Genomic DNA, 16,872 nt, shown 5'->3' with positions numbered 1-16,872 from the left:
CGCGATTGGAATTCGAGGAAAAATAAAAAAAAAATAATGGGAAGCCACCACCAAGAGGATCTTGATCTGCTTCTGTCTCTTGACGACGATAGGGTTCTCGAAACTCCTCCGGGTTCTCCTTCTTCTGCTGCCGCTGCTGCCCCCGGTGACCTTCTTCTCTCTCTTCACATTTTTCTAGATTCCCCATTTTTAGGGTTTTGTTTCGCGAAGATTCCGATTTGTATATCTGATTCGATCAAATTAATTGCATAGTTAGAGAAACTTATGATTGGAATATTTTAATTATCTGGGTTTCCACCACATTCGCTTTAACCATGATTAAAGTTTGATGCTTGTTTTTTCTTCTTCTTCTAATTGTTGTTGTTGTACTTGAACGCAATGGCATGTTTGTGCAGGCTATCTCACGGATGATGAATCCCCAAAACGTAGGGGTCACTCTGACTTGTCTGACTTCAAAAGTGTTGTTCAAGATTGCATTGACTACCATCCTAAACCAAAAAACACTAAACCCAAAGTCTCTTCTAACAACTCCATTGCCAACGACATTGACAAGTTTTCTGGCTTGCGTATTAGGTCAATACTTAACCAATCTTGCGTATTAGGTCAATACTTAACCATTGTTGAATTAGCCAATCTATTTTGATATCTTGTAGGAATCAATTACTTAGCCCTGCTGAGATCAGTGATCACTTTTCAGATATTCGTTTCGTCAGGTTACCAACAATAAAGTAAGCTACACTTTCTCTAGATAGATGAGCACTACTAACTAACTTTTTGGATAGCAGAGGAGTTTTCACTGAAACAAGTTTCTTCTCTACAGGAACTTACTTATGGGTGACAAACTCTCTGGCTGCTGGGCGACAATTGGAGTGCTAACAGAGAAAGGACAACCCAAAAAAAGCTCCATTGGTCAGCCTTATGGCATTTGGAAGATCGGTAGCTTAACTGATAACACTGTCTCCTTGTTCTTGTTCGGTGATGCTTTCAAAAACAATCAGACAGAAAAAGCAGGAACGGTTTTCGGTCTCTTTAATTGCTCTGTTCGCAAGGACAAAGTGGTAAGCATATAACATTAGCTTATGCATGTGAGTGGCTTTAACTAGATCTCCTTGATAAAAAAAAAAAAGAATTTGTGTTTGTGGGCAGGGATGTGAGTTCTCATTGAGTGTAAACTCAGCTAAACAAATGGTAAAACTGGGAGTTTCGGCTGATTATGGAGTCTGCACAGCCAAGCGGAAAGATGGAACAACTTGTACATCTGTTGTAAACAAGTAAGTTACTTTAGCCATGCATCATCTCACGGGTGTGTGTATTGTTTCTGAATGTTGTTGAGTTACAACTTTGAATTTGGTTTCAGACGCCAAGGAGCATTCTGCAAGATTCATAAACTGGTACATTTTGGTAATACCTTTGTCTTGTTTTCTGATGCGTCTATGCAATGAACCATGTTTTTCACTAACTACCAAATTTTTGCACAGAATGCATCGGACAAATTTGCTACAATGAGAACTGAGCTCAAAGGAGGGTATGTTACTTGTACCTAGTTGTTAATTCGTAGATTGGTCATACCACGAGTTGGAATATTTCACAATTCGTGGGAGTTTGTCTATTTCAGGAACATGAGAACAGCTTTCAGAGATCCAAAATCGCAAGGGATTTACACAGTTGAGCCACCAGCAGATAGAACCGGAAACAAAAAGGCCACTCACCCTGTCCGAGTATTAACAGTGGAAGGTCTCCGAAAGGCTCTAAGGTTGGAAACTCTCAACAAGTGTTTTACTTTTGACATAACGAACAGAATTCGATTTTCAGATTCTTAAAACCAACAAATGATTACGCAGTGGCGCGGATAAAGTGACCCCTAACGTACACTCACAAGGAATACGTTTCCTGAATGAGATGGCCAGTATGTTTCTTCCTTCTCATTTTGACACAATACAAATTAAAGCTTATAAGGTAAAATGTGACTGATCTTGGACTTACAGGACAAACAGCTTCAAAGAACGTAAACAAGAAATCTGAAGTGAGTACTTCTACAGAGAAGAGGTACCATCTTCCTGAGTTGTTATTTTTTTTTGAGTTGTGTTAATGTAAAAATGTTATCTCAAAGGAGATGTTCTGGAATTTCCTCTTCAGGAAAGGATCGACAAAAGAAACACAAGTAAAGGGTGAGCCTAAGAGAAAGAAAATCGAGCACAGGAGGGAAAAGCCTGAGATTTCGACCGGAAAAATGATGGTCCTAGATTTCTGCAGCTCTGACGAAGAATGACTCCTCAACAGACATACATTGTCAGAAAAGGTACTCAGGTCTTCAACTTTGGACCAAACTCTGCCTTTATATGAAACCATAGACTTTGACCTTGAACCGAACAATATCCCAGTTTTGTATTTAAGCCGAATGTAGAGCATCTCGTGTTGAGATAGATATTTGTGGTTCTCAAAATTAGTCTTGAAACCGGTAAAACAAATACCACTCATGCAAAAATATTCCATTTTACAAAATATATAGATTTTCACATTTGTTTAACGCATCGAGCAGTACCACGTATATGTTTATTGACATTGCTGAGGACCTTATAACTCAATATTGGCATTCTTGTTGGAACTATGTCTCAGAAAATGGCTGGAACTGCAACTGTTTTACCTCTAATCATCTGAATAGTAGTGTTATTGGAACTGCATTCCTTGCAGGCATAACTAAACTGGACTTTACCAAAAAAATAAACTCTCCCATTAAAAAAATTACAGACACTTGTTTGGTAAGATTTATTTAATTGAGATACATGCCTAGCTATATCAAACTACCTATGGTTATAAGTAAAATTAAAGTAATTGGAGGAAGAGATAAGCAATGAACAAAACAAACCAGTAACAAAACAAGGGTTATCCAAGTAGAATCTAGTTATCAAATCAACAAAAAAAAAACTGCAAGAAAGGGTAGAAACAATTAATTAATTACGATTGAGATACGTGAGAGGGAGGGAGGCGAGATAGTCGAAGTTGTCCTCCTCCCATTGCTGGATCCCTTCCTCCACCAACTCCACCGTTACACGTGAGAGCTCTTCTGCAGCAATCTCAGCCTCCACTGCCATTCTCTGCACTTGCTCCCTCAGCTCGGCAAATCCTTCAACGTCATCTCCTCTTATCACCCTTCTGTTTGTTTGGTCGATAAGGTAAGTCTCGTGGGCCTTGGCTGCTTTGATAGTTTCTTCGATGGCAAGGTAGGTCTCACGGACTTGGTCGCCCATAGATTTGATACCTTTGTTAAGATCTTGTCGTGAAGCTTTGACATTCTCGTCGACTTTAGACCTCATCTCATCTCGGAGCTCTTGCCATACCTCGTCAACACTGAGGCGCATGTTTTCTCTCAGAGTTCCAAGTTGTGCGCATATCATACCATCCAATTTCGTCATGGTCTTCTTCCCATCTTTGCTCAACTCATCAAGAAACTCTCCCCACTCTTTTCTTTGAGTTTCAAGACTTGAATGGATCATATTCTCCATATATGTCATCATCTTCTTCCCATCTTCCACTAACTCATTCATCTTCTCCACTTGATTGCTCACGTCACCTTCATTTCAAAATTAAACAGAGACGGCGGGCGTATCTTAGTTTAAAGAAACATATAATTATAGAGACAATAGCTAGATCGGTTTAAATAATTACCGGGAGTCTTATGATCATTCTTAGATTGAGGTGAAGTAGGTGGTACGGTTTGATGAGATGTAAGGAGATACTCGACGGTGTAAATGGAGTGGATCACGAAGGAGAGGACAATGGTGAGACGCCAAAGGAAGGTGAGGTCAAAGCCTCCAGCCAATAGTTTATAATACTGAAAGGTTAAGTAAAACGTAGAGCGGTCCAATATAAACAGCCAGATTCCTCCAATACCCTAATCAAACAGATCAACACGTCAAGTTAGGCTCTTGTGTTTCCCCATACAGTTAAGAACTGAGAAGAGATTTATTATATATATACTTACAGATGATCCAACTGAATAGAGATTACGGCAAAGGAAGAAGAAGGGTATTCCATAAAGAGTAGTGAAGAGAATGATTGGGATGGTAAGATCTAAGAGGTATGTTGGGAAGATGATAAGTAGAAAGAGAAACAAGCGCTCTATCCAAAACAATACATATGGTTCTACTCTCATCTCTATTTCTTCTCGTTTAACATTATTTATTTTCATCAGATCGTCTTCAAAAATACTTTGTTCTTGCTATGTTTGTGTTGTGGGATTTTATCATATCATATTTATTTTCATCAGATCGTCTTCAAATACAAGAAAGAATTCAAGCTGGAACTAAATTTTCTAAGAACCCCACCTATTTCTTTAAAATCCTATAAACTTGGGATTTTATTAGGATTTAGGTTTTTTTTTGGATAATTATTATATACAAAAGAAAATATCCAAAACAAACCAGTTATTATTTTTGCGGGTATCAAGATGAAGAAAAGAATATTCGAAGTAACTGGTTGGTCACAAGATGCCTTGAAGAAGGGGTTTCCCCTGAAACTAGTCGACCATGGAGCTCAGAAATGTGAAGCTTTTTTGAGTAGAAGAGCTCGCCTCTTCTCATATCAATATATCCCCTAGATTCTCCTCCAGGACAGGCTTGAGCCAATCTGCTTTGATTTTCAGGGACTCTTCTTAACAGTAATGGCTACCATTTCCACCAGGCTGAGAATGCTTAATTTAGAGTTCAAAAAACCACCGAGGTCGAGGTAGTAGTAGGATGTTGTGTGTGTGGCAAGTGATTTCAGTTTGGAAGCGGACGCAATGTCACCGTGATGCTGGAGGTGGAGGATGTGCTGCAGAGTTTGGTCGAGACACCATCTCTAATCTTTTAGATGAGGATCATATCTAAACCTCGGATGCTTCATTTAAGCAACTTAATATATTTTATCTTTAAATGAACTCAACAAAATGGAAATAAAATAGGAAAAAGGAAAGTTTGTAACGTTTAATCCTGGCCGCTGAAATATTAGATGAGGATCATAATCTAAACCGTCAATTGATATTATAGCTCATCTATAAATAATAATGCGACCCCTCTCGTCTGGAAACCTAGAAATCAATTTTTGGTGACTTGAAGGGATGGTTCACAAATTTCCAAGGGGATTGTCTCCGTTCTACGTCAGAATATATCAGGTTGTTGATGATCCTACAACAGATTCAATCATCTCGTGGAGCAAAAGCTACGACAGTTTCATCGTCTGGAACGTGAGAGAGTTTCGCAGAAAGATTATGCCGACATGTGTTGAATTTGGTAGAAGCTTCTCATGGTTTCTCTCCAAGCTTCGTTCTTATGGCTTTAACAGAGTTACAGGGCCTGGTCAGTTGGAGTTTGGACACGAGTATTTTGTCGCAGATCAACCGGGGCTTTTGAAGTATATGATGAACGAAGCTTTGACCGCTAAACGTAATGCAAAGATCGCTAAAGCCAAAGCCAGGAGAGATCGAGTTCAAGTTGAGGGTCTCTTGAAACACTTGCAAATTTAATCATCGTAATAACTTCTTGTATAAGTTTACTTTAGTAGTAATGAATAAATCATGCTTTGTATTATATATAACCGCTTTTTCTTTAATGTTTTGATCTATTATGTATATTCGGATCTCCTGGGGCATGTATGTAAGCCCTTTATCTTTTGTATGCTAGTCTTTGATCTTACTCTCTTCTTTTTATTAGTCTTCCACATACAGAAACGTAAGACTCCAGATAGAACGGAGACTGACTTGGTCAATTTCGGCAACCTTTCTCTGTCTCTCTAATATGAAGGCCTTTAAAAGAAAAAAACAAATGGGCCAAAATAGGCCCAAGATGGGTTTTTAATGAAAGAAGAAGAGATAAACCCTAAGTTTCTTCTCTCTGTCATGTTTGGTCTCTGGTGTCGGCTTCGTTTCTGGAAGGAAAAATCTCCGATTAACACGATGGCGACGCGGCTCAAGGAGATAGTGAAGAAGTACGGAAAAGTGGCGCTAGGAGTTCATTTCTCGGTGTCGGGAGTCTCAATTAGTGGGTTTTACATAGCGATCAAGAACAACGTCGATGTCGAATCGCTCTTGGACAAGTACCAAATCCCTTGGTTCTCTTCCTCCTCCAACAAGGAAAACCCTAACCACCCTAGCCTCGATTTGAACCCGGAAGAGCAAGGCTTGGTGGTCACGCCCGACAACAAGACCAGACAGCTTGCCAAATCTGCTGGTGGAGCTCTAGCGCTGGCGGTTTTGTGCAATAAGGCTCTGTTTCCGATCAGAGTCCCGATCACCATGGCGTTGACTCCTCCAATCGCTAGATTCCTCAGGCAGAGAAAGATCCTCAAATCCGGCCAATGACTCTTCTCTCTCTCTCTCTATTACATTTTGGGGTCTATCTGTCTTTTCACCACCTGTATCGGTTCCATGCCTTTTCTTTTTTTTTGTTTGTTGAAAAATTTCGAATGTAATGATGCTTCTGCTGATAGAGGAAGAGAATGAGAAAATTGTGGTAGAGGAGGTTATAGTATTGTTTGATCATCTCTTTTGCTTATTATTAATAAGGTTTGAATCCAGAATTGCCAATATTCAAGTGGGCTTTTTTTACATCATACCATGCTTCTTCTTCTTCACACTAGAATATAACAAAAATGAAAGCAACTTCTCATAGATAGATTGAACTCCTTGACGATGATAAAACAAAAAAAAGAAGTATACTTGTTTGATAAATTGGGAAATTTAGTGGGTGTCCTTATAAAGAAAATAAGGAATTCGGGGATCAGTTTGGAAAAATTTTCATCAGAAAGCCCAATAGTTATGGATAATAAAGCCCGGCCCATAAAACATGACTCTCTTCTTGACTGTTTTCGGAATCTCAAGTGATCGAATCGATCGATCGTCGGAACTTTTTTGTCGCAGTTTCGAGATTCGGAGGAGAGATCTGCAAAGGAGAGAAGATGATTGTTTGCGTCGCCGTCGTCGGCCACCAGGTGACTTTTACATTCTGATTTCTGATTTTTTTTGTTCATGTGGATCTTCCTGTGTCTGTCTGACTTGTGGATCCAAAAACAACAGAACAATCCGCTTTACATACAGAGCTTCACGGATGCTGACGATGCCCTCAAGCTCCACCACATCGTTCATTGCTCCCTCGATGTCATCGAAGAGCGAGGTCCTTTTCTCCAATCCTATCTTTATTTTTCCAAATTCTGGAGGCTTTCGGAGTTTTTGCCCCTTTTGTTTTTGCTCTGCATTTGTTCATCTTACAGATCACACAACTTGGTTCTGTTGTTTCTTCAGTGAATAATCCGAAAAAGTCTGGTACGACTCTGAACGAGGCTTTTCTTGGCCTGCTCTATCCTACTGTGAACTACAAAGTGTATGCACGAGACATTCCCACTGTCTCTATGATGAATTTGTCTTGTTTAGAATAACTCCTTTTAACGGGTTCTTCTTCTCCTGCAGCTATGGTTACTTGACTAATACCAAAGTTAAGTTTATTTTGGTCACTACTGATTTGGATGTTAGAGACACCGATGTGAGAAGTGTAAGTATCCCTCCTCATCTGCTCCATAATTTTGCATTTAAACCAAGGTCTTTCCCATCACATTGCATGCCTTCACTTACTAGTTCCTTAGCTAAGCCAAAAACTCCGATAGTAACAGTTTGTTATTCTACTTTTGTTTGTTAGTTCTTTCTTAGCAACCAATCTATGAACAAGTGTTTCATTCTGTGTTTTTTTTTTGTTCTCTCAGTTCTTCAGGAAGTTTCATGCTGCCTACGTGGATGCAGTCTCGAACCCCTTCCATGTCCCTGGCAAAAAGATAACCTCAAGAACCTTTGCACAAACTGTAAGCAACATCGTTGGATCGTACGGTTTGAACTGACCCTCTCATTAGTTGCTTTTTGTACCTCAAACCTGTGTTTTATGGAACATTCAGGAAATATCATCTCTTTATCATCATATGTTGTTAATATCAACACTGAAATTGCTGTAAGATGCCTTGTTGGTTCACATGTTAGTATTGTTACCTTGCTGAGCTGATGTACTTTGCCGAATAATTATGTAGTTTCCAACGCCAATCAGTTCACCACGTTTTCTTATCATCAACTATAATGATACCACATATGGTGCAAAAATTCAACAACTTGCTTGATGATGCTCAAGTGTCCGGATACATACAGTGCTGCTGGTTTTATTTATTTGTTGGAAAACAACCTTAATTTTCGTATCTCTCTATTTAAAACGCACAAGGCAGATGACAATTGTGTAGCCCAATCGCTTTACTCGGTTTGACTTCTCGGGTGTTGGTTTATGTGGGTTTGGTGAGAGAGTAAGAGGACATAAGAAGAGAATGTATTATATACACAACTTGGATGTTAAATGGAATTCAGGGAATTGCAAAGCGGCTGGTGAAAACTGTGCTACAAGAAGCAGCAAAAGAAGCGAGAGATGAGATGCTCTGATCTGAAGTAGATTGACCAAGGGGTCTACTGCCACTTCCAAGAGCCGAGTTAGAGGGCCTTGCATCATGCCAACAGAAACTACCCTTGGCTCCTGAGTCAATTATCCCGAGTCCATATTCATTCTAAAATCCGTAACTAGTCTATATGCTAGTTTTGTTTGTTAACTGTGTTAGTAGGCGTCAACTGGAAAAATAATGATGACAAGCGTAATTATTCTTGTTTTTTGTCGACGCCCTTTGACCTTTGATTTGGTTTACGCAACAGAAACTTGAAAAATCCAAGGAATCGAATATGAGCATGAAGAGTGATTGATGTCTAGGAGTTGTTTACTTTGAGTGTTCTGTACAAAATGAATATAAACAGAGAGTACATATACCAGGCGTGACAAGGTTGAGCCAATTTTGCAGAAGGCCAATGTACAAAGTTCTACCTTAAGCATAGAGAGACCAAGAACTGAGAGAAGACTATGAATTCACTCACCACTGCAGCTGGAGAATGGAGACCAAGGAACGGGACCACATCAACGTGGAGCCAGGTCTCTACGGCTGATCCCACCACTGCACCAGCCACTAATCCTCCTGCTGTTAACGCAGCTGCTTTTCCTGTACAACCAACACAGATAACAACAACATCAGAGGTGCTCTCTCGCTTATGGTGAAGAAGATTGGAAGTTTATCAATCATTACCTAGCTTGACCTTCTTTTTGGTCATGAAGTATAGGGAAGCTCCAAAGCTACTGGCCAGAATAAGTCCGGGAACATCGGCACCGGCATAAGGCATCCCAGAAGACTCCAAGGAACTACCGTTAACGTAAGTCAAAACCATCATGGCTCCATAGACTCCAGCTTGTATACCAAGATCGCTAGTGGATGATGGCAAATCAACAGAGACAGGGGGATTCTTAATCCACTGAGACACGGTGGTACCTGTTGTTCCCAGAGGGTTACTACTAGTAGATTTAACATCAGCGTAGCGTATGTTGTTGCTCACAACTTTTCCTGCTCGGCGTTGGTTAAGGCTCTGCATCAGCAACATATCATATGCAGCCTCAGCCTGAGAAACAAAAATTAGATTCGAATTAGCGAATTGGTTTGAAACAAAAAGCTGAAATTGAGAAAATTCTTCAACAAATTGGATTCGATTTGAAAAGAGTGTCACCTGGGAGATGGCGTTGGGGTCATCCTTACGAGAAGCAAGGATCGATTTCTTGGCGCGAAGTATTTCGTCGAAGGAAGCTCCTTCAGAGACACCGAGAACCTTAAGAGCCGTCTCTACAGACATATCGAACGGAGGAGGAGAATCGTCGGCGCGAGAACTAGCTCTAGGAGCAGCGCATCGCCGCCGTGGAGCAGGTAGGAGAATCGCGGTGGAGCGCCACAGCTGAGTCTTACCGGAAGGAAATTGGAGTTTGGTAGGGAGATATAGCGGATGGAGAAGAGGAACATCGGAGGAGACTGAGTTAAGGCGGTTGGGTCGGGCGGCGGAGAGAGCTGCGGTTGCCATTTCTTTCTTCTTCTCTATCGAAGAAAAGAAAAAGAAAAAAACAAACTTGAGAGGTAAATAAACACACTAGTACTATCCGATTTGAGGGATTTAATTATGATCTTTCTGTTTACACCGTTTGATTGAGTCTAAGTTTGTACGGCTCGTACTATAGCCGTCAGATTGGAACGGCGGACGGTAGATAGATAGACCTTTTACTAACGATTTTTTTTTTCTTTTTTCTTTTTTGAACAAACCTTTACTAACGATTATCTTTTGCGTCAAACACATAATTTGGCTCCTTTACACAAATAGAAGCGTGGAAGCAAAAGAATTCATCAATTTTTTTTGTACTTACCTAATTATTTCATGCTTGGTTTTGAATCTTTGATATTTATGTCTGTATAACAACTTTTTTTTTTTTTTTTGCATGTAATTTATTTGTGGTCCATGTCTTTCTTGTTTCTATTATTGCTTGTGAGAGAAATATAATGTTAATTCATACTATATGAGTAATATAGAAAAATGAAATATTTGGGTTCATCTCCTCTTTTTACAACTAATAAAAGGGGAAAAAAATATATAAAAAATTTAGTATTATGTTTCTCCCTCTATTTTTAATTAGAGTTTGCATTTGGCAATTAAACGAAAGTTTATGTCGGTTTGGGTTGACAAAAGAGAATTAGAGTTTAGATTTACAATTTAAAAAATTACATATTGGTTTAGATTGACAAATGAAAATTAGTGTTTAAATTTTACAATTAAATGGAGTTATATATTGGTTTTGGTTTAGATTTTATAAGTAAACAAGATTATGTGTGGGTTTAGATTTATTTAAGTTAATCTTTTCTATTTTTTGTTAATGATTTTTAAAATAACTATTAATATTTATTTTATTTTATATAATATGACATTATTTGATTGGTTTAAATAAGAGAGGTGGATGAAGGGGTGAACTCAAGTATGGTTTCCATATAAGAAAATTCTGCATACAATTAAGAAAAATGAATGCTAACATATTTTAGGGTATAAAAACAATAATACAAAATATGGTGTATGATGTCTATGTTTGTGGCCATGGCATTACCCACACATCTCTTTACAATACACCCACAAGTTCAAAAACCATAGCGAAACAAAAGAAGCAAGATTGTGAGGCAGTAAAGATGGGGTGGGCTGAAGCCAATATAAATAATACAAGGTCCCTTGCGCGGCGAAGAGACTGTGATTCCAGCTGATTTCGTAAAGTTAAGTTAATCATAAGGAGCTAAGGGCATTTTATAGGGGAACATTTTGGGTGTTCTTAAAGTAAAAATATTATGGAAAATAATGTAAGATCATTAGTTAAGATCTTTTTGTTAAGAAGTTAGTTATTGGGAGAACATGTTTAAGATCATAAGATTTAATAATATAATATATTTAAATATATTATAATTATAAAATTTTATAAAATAACATTTAAATTGCAAACTTATAAAATTTTTACTAAAATTCAAAATACAAAACCAAATTTTTATGAAACAAAAAAATATTGTAAATAAAATTAAAAAAAAACCAAACAAACATACTACTTAATTAATTAAACACATAAATATTTTATTTAATTAAACCATAAACATATTACTTAATTAATTAAACACACAAACATTTTATTTTTTTTTCTTTGCAAAAAATCTCGACCATAAACCACAACCAATAAGAACTGAGCTTAAATCAGTTCTCATTCAAGATCAAAAAAATTATTCTTAGGCTACTATTCATTATTTTTCTAATTTTTTTGGGCTTAGAACACTCTTGGTGTTCTTCCAATAAAGATGGCCTAATGGAACCACCGAACCACAACCCAATGAAAATATAGTAAAGAAAGCCATCAAAAACATATCAAATTGCATCAAGATTTAAAATTTTCATTAAAACATTGCTTCAATTTTTTTTTTCCGGACGTTGAAAAACTCAGCTTTTTTGGTTGAACAAAAAATACTCCATTTAAATATTTTTTTTAATTTTAAAAAACCTTATATTTAAATATTCTTGTCAAAATAAAATAAACACAATAATAAAATTTATTGGATCGGAGAAGTGATTGATAGAGATAGATATTATATAAGTCGACGAAAGATCTCAGAAACGGCTCACTTGCCATTGGATCATCATACAAATACAATACATACATACACCACAGGTAAAAAATCTTCCAAATGAATCGATCTGTGTCTGCAATTCCCATTGGATGGGGAAACTAATAAGTACATATATTCTCATGATCGATTATTATTTGATTGGTGAAGATCAGAGAAAAATGGGTGCCGCTGAAATGGAGGAAGAAGGTGCCCTGGAGATCGGAATGGGTAAAGTAACTAATTAATAAGTAGTGTTTAAGTGTGGTGGCGATTTTTTTTTGGAATTAAATTGTTGCTTTTGCAGAGTATAGAACTGTCTCTGGTGTTGCTGGACCTCTTGTTATCCTTGAGAAAGTTAAGGTACCTTTTTTCTTTTTCTCTCTATTTTGAGAGATGACAGATACATTTTTTTTTCTTTTTCCAAATACGTTACGTTTTTTTTTTTTTTTTTGTTGTTGTTGGATGGCGCCAGGGACCTAAATACCAAGAAATTGTTAACATTCGTCTTGGGGATGGAACTACTCGACGTGGTCAAGTTCTTGAAGTTGATGGCGAGAAAGCTGTCGTTCAGGTCTTTGAGGGAACATCTGGAATTGACAATAAGTACACCACCGTGCAATTTACAGGGGAGGTATGTTATGTTACTCTCTTGTTGCTACATAGTGTAATGAATGTTATATCGTTCCGAGTGTCACTTTTGTTTGTCGATCTCTTTTTCCATAGGTTTTAAAAACACCCGTCTCTTTGGATATGCTTGGACGCATCTTTAATGGTTCAGGGAAGCCCATTGACAATGGTCCACCTATCTTGCCTGAAGCTTACTTGGATATTTCTGGAAGTTCTATCAATCCTAGCGAGAGAACCTATCCTGAAGAGATGATTCAGACTGGGATATCTACCATTGATGTCATGAACTCCATTGCTAGAGGTCAGAAAATTCCCCTCTTTTCTGCCGCTGGTCTCCCTCACAATGAAATCGCTGCTCAGATCTGTCGTCAGGCTGGTTTGGTTAAGCGTTTAGAGAAGTCTGATAACCTCCTTGAGGTATATTGCTTTAACCCCGCAGCTGCAATATGACTATGCTGCCTTGACGGTTATAACATTGTTGCCTCTGCTGTAATTTTTTGAAGCTGTAGGTTGTGTAACGCTATTGACGTTAACGTATCAACTTTGTTTGTGAATTTTCCAAGGACCAGGAAGATGATAACTTTGCCATTGTGTTTGCGGCCATGGGTGTGAACATGGAGACTGCACAATTTTTTAAACGTGATTTTGAGGAGAATGGTTCCATGGAAAGAGTGACACTTTTCCTTAACTTGGCAAGTATCTCTCAATCAAGGTTTATATATATATATATATGCCTTGAAATATACTATCTATAACGTTTGTTTGACTTCATGTTTTATCTACAGGCAAACGACCCCACTATTGAACGTATCATCACTCCTCGTATTGCTCTCACTACAGCTGAATATCTGGCATATGAATGTGGGAAGCATGTCCTTGTTATTCTCACAGACATGAGTTCGTATGCTGATGCCCTTCGTGAGGTGACAACCGATATAGATATCCTCTTAAGAGTCTTAGTGATACAAAGGCCTAATGTAGTTGATAACTGCACTAGGTTTCTGCTGCTCGTGAAGAAGTACCCGGTAGGCGTGGGTACCCAGGTTACATGTACACTGACTTGGCCACCATATACGAGAGAGCTGGACGAATTGAGGGTAGAAAAGGTTCCATCACTCAGATTCCAATTCTAACCATGCCAAACGATGGTAATTTATTTCTTCCTAGTACAGTAGTTCTAACCCATGCCAAACGAATTTAGGGGTATTTGTACTAGTCTTTTGATGTTCCAGAATTACAAATATTCTTACTTGTTCGTCGATCAGATATCACACATCCCACACCAGATCTAACAGGATACATCACAGAAGGACAAATTTACATTGACAGGCAACTTCACAATAGACAGGTAAAAATGTATGTTGCGGACGATAAAAAATTTCTTCAAGAGAGTTGTGGGCTAAATACAGCTGGTGTTTGTGTTGTGTTCCACAGATATACCCACCGATCAATGTTCTTCCTTCTCTATCTCGGCTCATGAAGGTAATGGAAAGTCTTGTAGATCGGATTGGAAAAAGATATATCGATTTGGTTGATCAGTCTGGTGTGTTGTGCAGAGTGCCATTGGTGAGGGGATGACTCGCAGGGACCACTCTGATGTTTCTAATCAGTTGTATGCAAACTATGCAATTGGAAAGGACGTACAGGCAATGAAAGCCGTGGTTGGAGAAGAAGCACTCTCGTCCGAGGATCTGGTTTCTCTCTCTCTCTATATATATATATCTAATATCTCTTACTAATGCCATATATATTATAATGAATGAACTCAGCGTTTCTTCGTCACTCGCACTAAAAAAAATAAAAATTAATTTGGTGTGCATGCAACAGCTTTATCTGGAGTTCTTGGACAAATTTGAAAGGAAGTTTGTGGCACAAGGAGCCTATGATACACGTAACATCTTCCAGTCGCTGGACCTGGCCTGGACACTCCTCAGGATCTTCCCCCGTGAGTTGCTTCACCGCATACCGGCAAAAACTCTCGACCAGTTCTACAGCCGAGACACCACCAACTGATCATCATCCCATGCTCTTCTCCAAATTGCATCTCTTTTTGTTTTGCTCCTTTGCGCTTTGGTTTGCACCTCTCTGTCCTCTCCCAATAAAAAAGGTGACTGACCCAATCGCCGGCTATTCTTTTTTGAACATTCTTGTATCATTTTTTTTTTATCATATTTTCATAATAAAAATAAAATAAAAAACGTTGGATACTTGAGCTGTTACCCTGGCCTCGGTTATTCATGTGCCTTTATGGATGCTCCTTATGATGATGAATTAAATTACCAGTTTCACTTTCAAGTTTCAACTGACTTTTTGATTAAATTTTTCATTGACTCTGTCAACACGATTTTTGTGTAATAGGTTTTCTCCTCATATTTTTAAAATGATGTATTGGGTTTAGAGCTTGATTATACCACTCCGAACCTCTCAAAATCGGTAAATTTCAGAAGGTTATTACCGTAAGTGTTTACGGTTTTGAATTATAGCGGGTGGTCCATCAATAAAATAAATATACTCCCTCCGTTTCAAAATATAGGATATTTTAGTAGAAACACACATATTAAGAAAAAGTTACTTTTAAAAAATTTAACCAATCATGTCCAAAACTGCATAACATAAAATATAAAATTAATCTAAAAGTTGTATTGAAAGTTGGAAACATCCTATATATTACGAAAACAAAAATAATCCTCTAAACATCCTATATTATGAAATAGTACTTAAATCCTAGTTTATCCACATATATAGGATATTAAGACATTATTGACTGCTTATATAGACAGTCATGCGCTGGAGCACGATCATGATAGCTGTTCTTTCTCTAAAAACTAAAATTAGAAAGTATGGCACCAACATATAATAATAACCCTGAAGAAGACGAAGTTGACACAAACCCAAGTTTTCTAATGAGAAAATTGTCAGCAATATTTTCGCCACAGCTAGTCTTCATCACGTTCTGGCTTGTCCAAAACTATGGCGAACCCGGGTGAAAGTCTGGGAAAATCAGTGATGTTTAAGTACACATCTCTCTGGGATATACCTCTGCCTCCAGCCTCACCTGTGAAATCACCAGCAATGTACCGTCGTGGGAGCTGCTCAGAGATACCGATAAGGAACCCACTGGTGAAGCAAGCGGCTTTGGCTTACCTGCAGCCTACGTCAGGGAGGCCACCGAGGACAGTGGTGGATCAAGGTCTTGGTAAATTCAAATAGGTTTGCTGCAGGGGGCAATGCGGGTGTCTCGAAGTGGCTCCACGGTACTAGTACAGAGGAAGAAGATGATAGTGATCTATTGATGAGAAAAACTACGATACGTGAGGGATGGTAGTTTTGGAAATGGTTTTTGGACATACATATCATGGGTTGTTATATTCTCTGCTCGTGTTAGTTAAATCACCAGAAAAGAGAGTGCTTACCTTTCTTAGTTTACTGGAGAGGTGCACTCAAATACTCCTAGGATCATATACTCCCGATTTCCTTGGGTCACTGCAAATTGCAATTTGAGTGAGATAAGTTACACTCAAAAAGATTTGTAGCCACCTATGTATTCATAGGCGGCCAATAAATAATTAACTGAATTCTATTGTGATCTACGTTTAGGAGGCACATATTTCACTTTCAGAATACTGTTGAAATAATTAAGAGTCTCATAGGATAGTTATATCTGCATATCAACTTACTGTATTAGCATAAGTGGTATTATGCAAACTGGTGTAGCGTGCAACCAACAGAGGGGTTCAGGGATTTTCATCAGAACCAGGGCATCCACCAGATGTACATCTTCCCAAGATTCTCAAGTGAGACTGCATCAGCAATCAACCGGTGAGCCTGACCTTCTACCGGTAGTGGAACACCAACAACCACGCCCTGCAACCGGGCTTCAATGCTGCTTATGGCCCGCTATAATTGCCAAATCATGTGGTTGTCTCAAGCAATTAGAAAGAAAAAAAAAGGGCAAAAGAATTGACACGAAAGAGAATCATTAGATGATTATGCAAACCTGAGCATGTGGGTTCTGAACTTCTACTCCGCTTGATTTGTGTGTTTTTGTCCACTCCACAAGAGGATCATGGATGAATGTCTCCAGTATGCTCATCAATGTCTCCCTATGTGTCCTCAACACTGTGAGAGTGATTTCACATACCCTCATGAAGATGCCCTCATATCCAGTGATGCCCAAACCATCGATCATGTTCTGTGGTT

The 16,872-nt window shown here is 38.4% G+C and overlaps 6 protein-coding genes and 1 long non-coding RNA gene across 11 annotated transcripts; 4 read left to right on the top strand and 3 right to left on the bottom strand.

Annotated features, from left to right (window-relative positions):
- LOC104713545 (protein MCM10 homolog) lies at positions 7-2,518 on the top strand. Its single transcript, XM_010430692.1, has 11 exons — positions 7-145; positions 396-573; positions 654-728; positions 821-1,058; positions 1,147-1,271; positions 1,358-1,391; positions 1,479-1,525; positions 1,616-1,753; positions 1,842-1,906; positions 1,986-2,046; positions 2,137-2,518. Exons 1-11 carry the CDS (start codon positions 37-39, stop codon positions 2,267-2,269), a joined length of 1,203 nt encoding a protein of 400 aa, XP_010428994.1. The 5' UTR covers positions 7-36; the 3' UTR covers positions 2,270-2,518.
- LOC104713544 lies at positions 2,932-4,203 on the bottom strand. Its single transcript, XM_010430691.1, has 3 exons — positions 3,983-4,203; positions 3,667-3,892; positions 2,932-3,571 (listed from the first exon to the last, which is right to left on the bottom strand). The coding sequence occupies exons 1-3, from the start codon at positions 4,187-4,189 to the stop codon at positions 2,952-2,954; spliced, it is 1,053 nt and encodes a 350-aa protein (XP_010428993.1). The 5' UTR covers positions 4,190-4,203; the 3' UTR covers positions 2,932-2,951.
- On the top strand, positions 5,853-6,583 carry LOC104713542. Its single transcript, XM_010430690.2, has one exon. The coding sequence runs from the start codon at positions 5,876-5,878 to the stop codon at positions 6,335-6,337; it is 462 nt and encodes a 153-aa protein (XP_010428992.1). The 5' UTR covers positions 5,853-5,875; the 3' UTR covers positions 6,338-6,583.
- LOC104713541 (trafficking protein particle complex subunit 2-like protein) lies at positions 6,850-8,070 on the top strand. The gene is made up of 5 exons (XM_010430689.2): positions 6,850-6,966; positions 7,052-7,148; positions 7,277-7,355; positions 7,442-7,523; positions 7,732-8,070. Exons 1-5 carry the CDS (start codon positions 6,934-6,936, stop codon positions 7,861-7,863), a joined length of 423 nt encoding a protein of 140 aa, XP_010428991.1. The 5' UTR covers positions 6,850-6,933; the 3' UTR covers positions 7,864-8,070.
- On the bottom strand, positions 8,712-10,048 carry LOC104713540 (protein CHAPERONE-LIKE PROTEIN OF POR1, chloroplastic). The gene is made up of 3 exons (XM_010430688.1): positions 9,602-10,048; positions 9,130-9,496; positions 8,712-9,045 (listed from the first exon to the last, which is right to left on the bottom strand). The coding sequence occupies exons 1-3, from the start codon at positions 9,944-9,946 to the stop codon at positions 8,870-8,872; spliced, it is 888 nt and encodes a 295-aa protein (XP_010428990.1). The 5' UTR covers positions 9,947-10,048; the 3' UTR covers positions 8,712-8,869.
- LOC104713539 (V-type proton ATPase subunit B2-like) lies at positions 11,997-14,967 on the top strand. 3 transcript variants are annotated; one of them, XM_010430687.2, is made up of 12 exons: positions 11,997-12,107; positions 12,214-12,273; positions 12,350-12,405; positions 12,518-12,676; positions 12,769-13,089; positions 13,236-13,364; positions 13,458-13,595; positions 13,670-13,820; positions 13,938-14,020; positions 14,107-14,154; positions 14,229-14,366; positions 14,500-14,967. In XM_010430687.2, the coding sequence occupies exons 2-12, from the start codon at positions 12,225-12,227 to the stop codon at positions 14,683-14,685; spliced, it is 1,458 nt and encodes a 485-aa protein (XP_010428989.1). In that variant the 5' UTR covers positions 11,997-12,107; positions 12,214-12,224; the 3' UTR covers positions 14,686-14,967. The 3 variants fall into 3 exon arrangements, with proteins under 3 accessions (XP_010428989.1, XP_010428988.1, XP_019085062.1); XM_010430686.2 differs by having other exon boundaries at positions 12,000-12,273; positions 13,242-13,364; XM_019229517.1 differs by having other exon boundaries at positions 12,000-12,273.
- Positions 15,355-16,865, bottom strand: LOC104713538. Of its 3 annotated transcripts, XR_755644.1 has the most exons (5): positions 16,670-16,865; positions 16,350-16,569; positions 16,086-16,155; positions 15,817-15,958; positions 15,355-15,727 (listed from the first exon to the last, which is right to left on the bottom strand). It is a non-coding gene; the product is annotated as an uncharacterized LOC104713538 (long non-coding RNA). The 3 variants fall into 3 exon arrangements; XR_755643.1 differs by having other exon boundaries at positions 15,355-15,958; XR_755645.1 differs by having other exon boundaries at positions 15,355-15,929.

This window comes from Camelina sativa, chromosome 9 (assembly GCF_000633955.1).
Source record: "Camelina sativa cultivar DH55 chromosome 9, Cs, whole genome shotgun sequence".
Taxonomy (NCBI): Eukaryota; Viridiplantae; Streptophyta; class Magnoliopsida; order Brassicales; family Brassicaceae; genus Camelina; species Camelina sativa.
This window is presented reverse-complemented; position numbering and strand designations above follow the sequence as displayed.

Excerpts from the sequence above, each read along its gene's own strand:
- LOC104713545 (XM_010430692.1), top strand. The coding sequence starts at position 37 with ATGGGAAGCCACCACCAAGAGGATCTTGATCTGCTTCTGTCTCTTGAC. Across the intron at positions 574-653 it reads TTTTCTGGCTTGCGTATTAG|GAATCAATTACTTAGCCCTG; the intron begins GTCAATACTTAA and ends GATATCTTGTAG. Across the intron at positions 1,272-1,357 it reads TGTACATCTGTTGTAAACAA|ACGCCAAGGAGCATTCTGCA; the intron begins GTAAGTTACTTT and ends ATTTGGTTTCAG.
- LOC104713544 (XM_010430691.1), bottom strand. The coding sequence starts at position 4,189 with ATGAAAATAAATAATGTTAAACGAGAAGAAATAGAGATGAGAGTAGAA. Across the intron at positions 3,893-3,982 it reads TCTATTCAGTTGGATCATCT|GGTATTGGAGGAATCTGGCT; the intron begins GTAAGTATATAT and ends CTGTTTGATTAG. Across the intron at positions 3,572-3,666 it reads GAATGATCATAAGACTCCCG|GTGACGTGAGCAATCAAGTG; the intron begins GTAATTATTTAA and ends TTTGAAATGAAG.
- LOC104713542 (XM_010430690.2), top strand. The coding sequence starts at position 5,876 with ATGTTTGGTCTCTGGTGTCGGCTTCGTTTCTGGAAGGAAAAATCTCCG.
- LOC104713541 (XM_010430689.2), top strand. The coding sequence starts at position 6,934 with ATGATTGTTTGCGTCGCCGTCGTCGGCCACCAG. Across the intron at positions 7,356-7,441 it reads CCTACTGTGAACTACAAAGT|CTATGGTTACTTGACTAATA; the intron begins GTATGCACGAGA and ends CTTCTCCTGCAG. Across the intron at positions 7,524-7,731 it reads GAGACACCGATGTGAGAAGT|TTCTTCAGGAAGTTTCATGC; the intron begins GTAAGTATCCCT and ends TTGTTCTCTCAG.
- LOC104713540 (XM_010430688.1), bottom strand. The coding sequence starts at position 9,946 with ATGGCAACCGCAGCTCTCTCCGCCGCCCGACCCAACCGCCTTAACTCA. Across the intron at positions 9,497-9,601 it reads ACCCCAACGCCATCTCCCAG|GCTGAGGCTGCATATGATAT; the intron begins GTGACACTCTTT and ends TTTGTTTCTCAG. Across the intron at positions 9,046-9,129 it reads CAAAAAGAAGGTCAAGCTAG|GAAAAGCAGCTGCGTTAACA; the intron begins GTAATGATTGAT and ends TTGGTTGTACAG.
- LOC104713539 (XM_019229517.1), top strand. The coding sequence starts at position 12,156 with ATGGGGAAACTAATAAGTACATATATTCTCATGATCGATTATTATTTG. Across the intron at positions 12,274-12,349 it reads TGCCCTGGAGATCGGAATGG|AGTATAGAACTGTCTCTGGT; the intron begins GTAAAGTAACTA and ends TTGCTTTTGCAG. Across the intron at positions 13,365-13,457 it reads TGACACTTTTCCTTAACTTG|GCAAACGACCCCACTATTGA; the intron begins GCAAGTATCTCT and ends TTTTATCTACAG.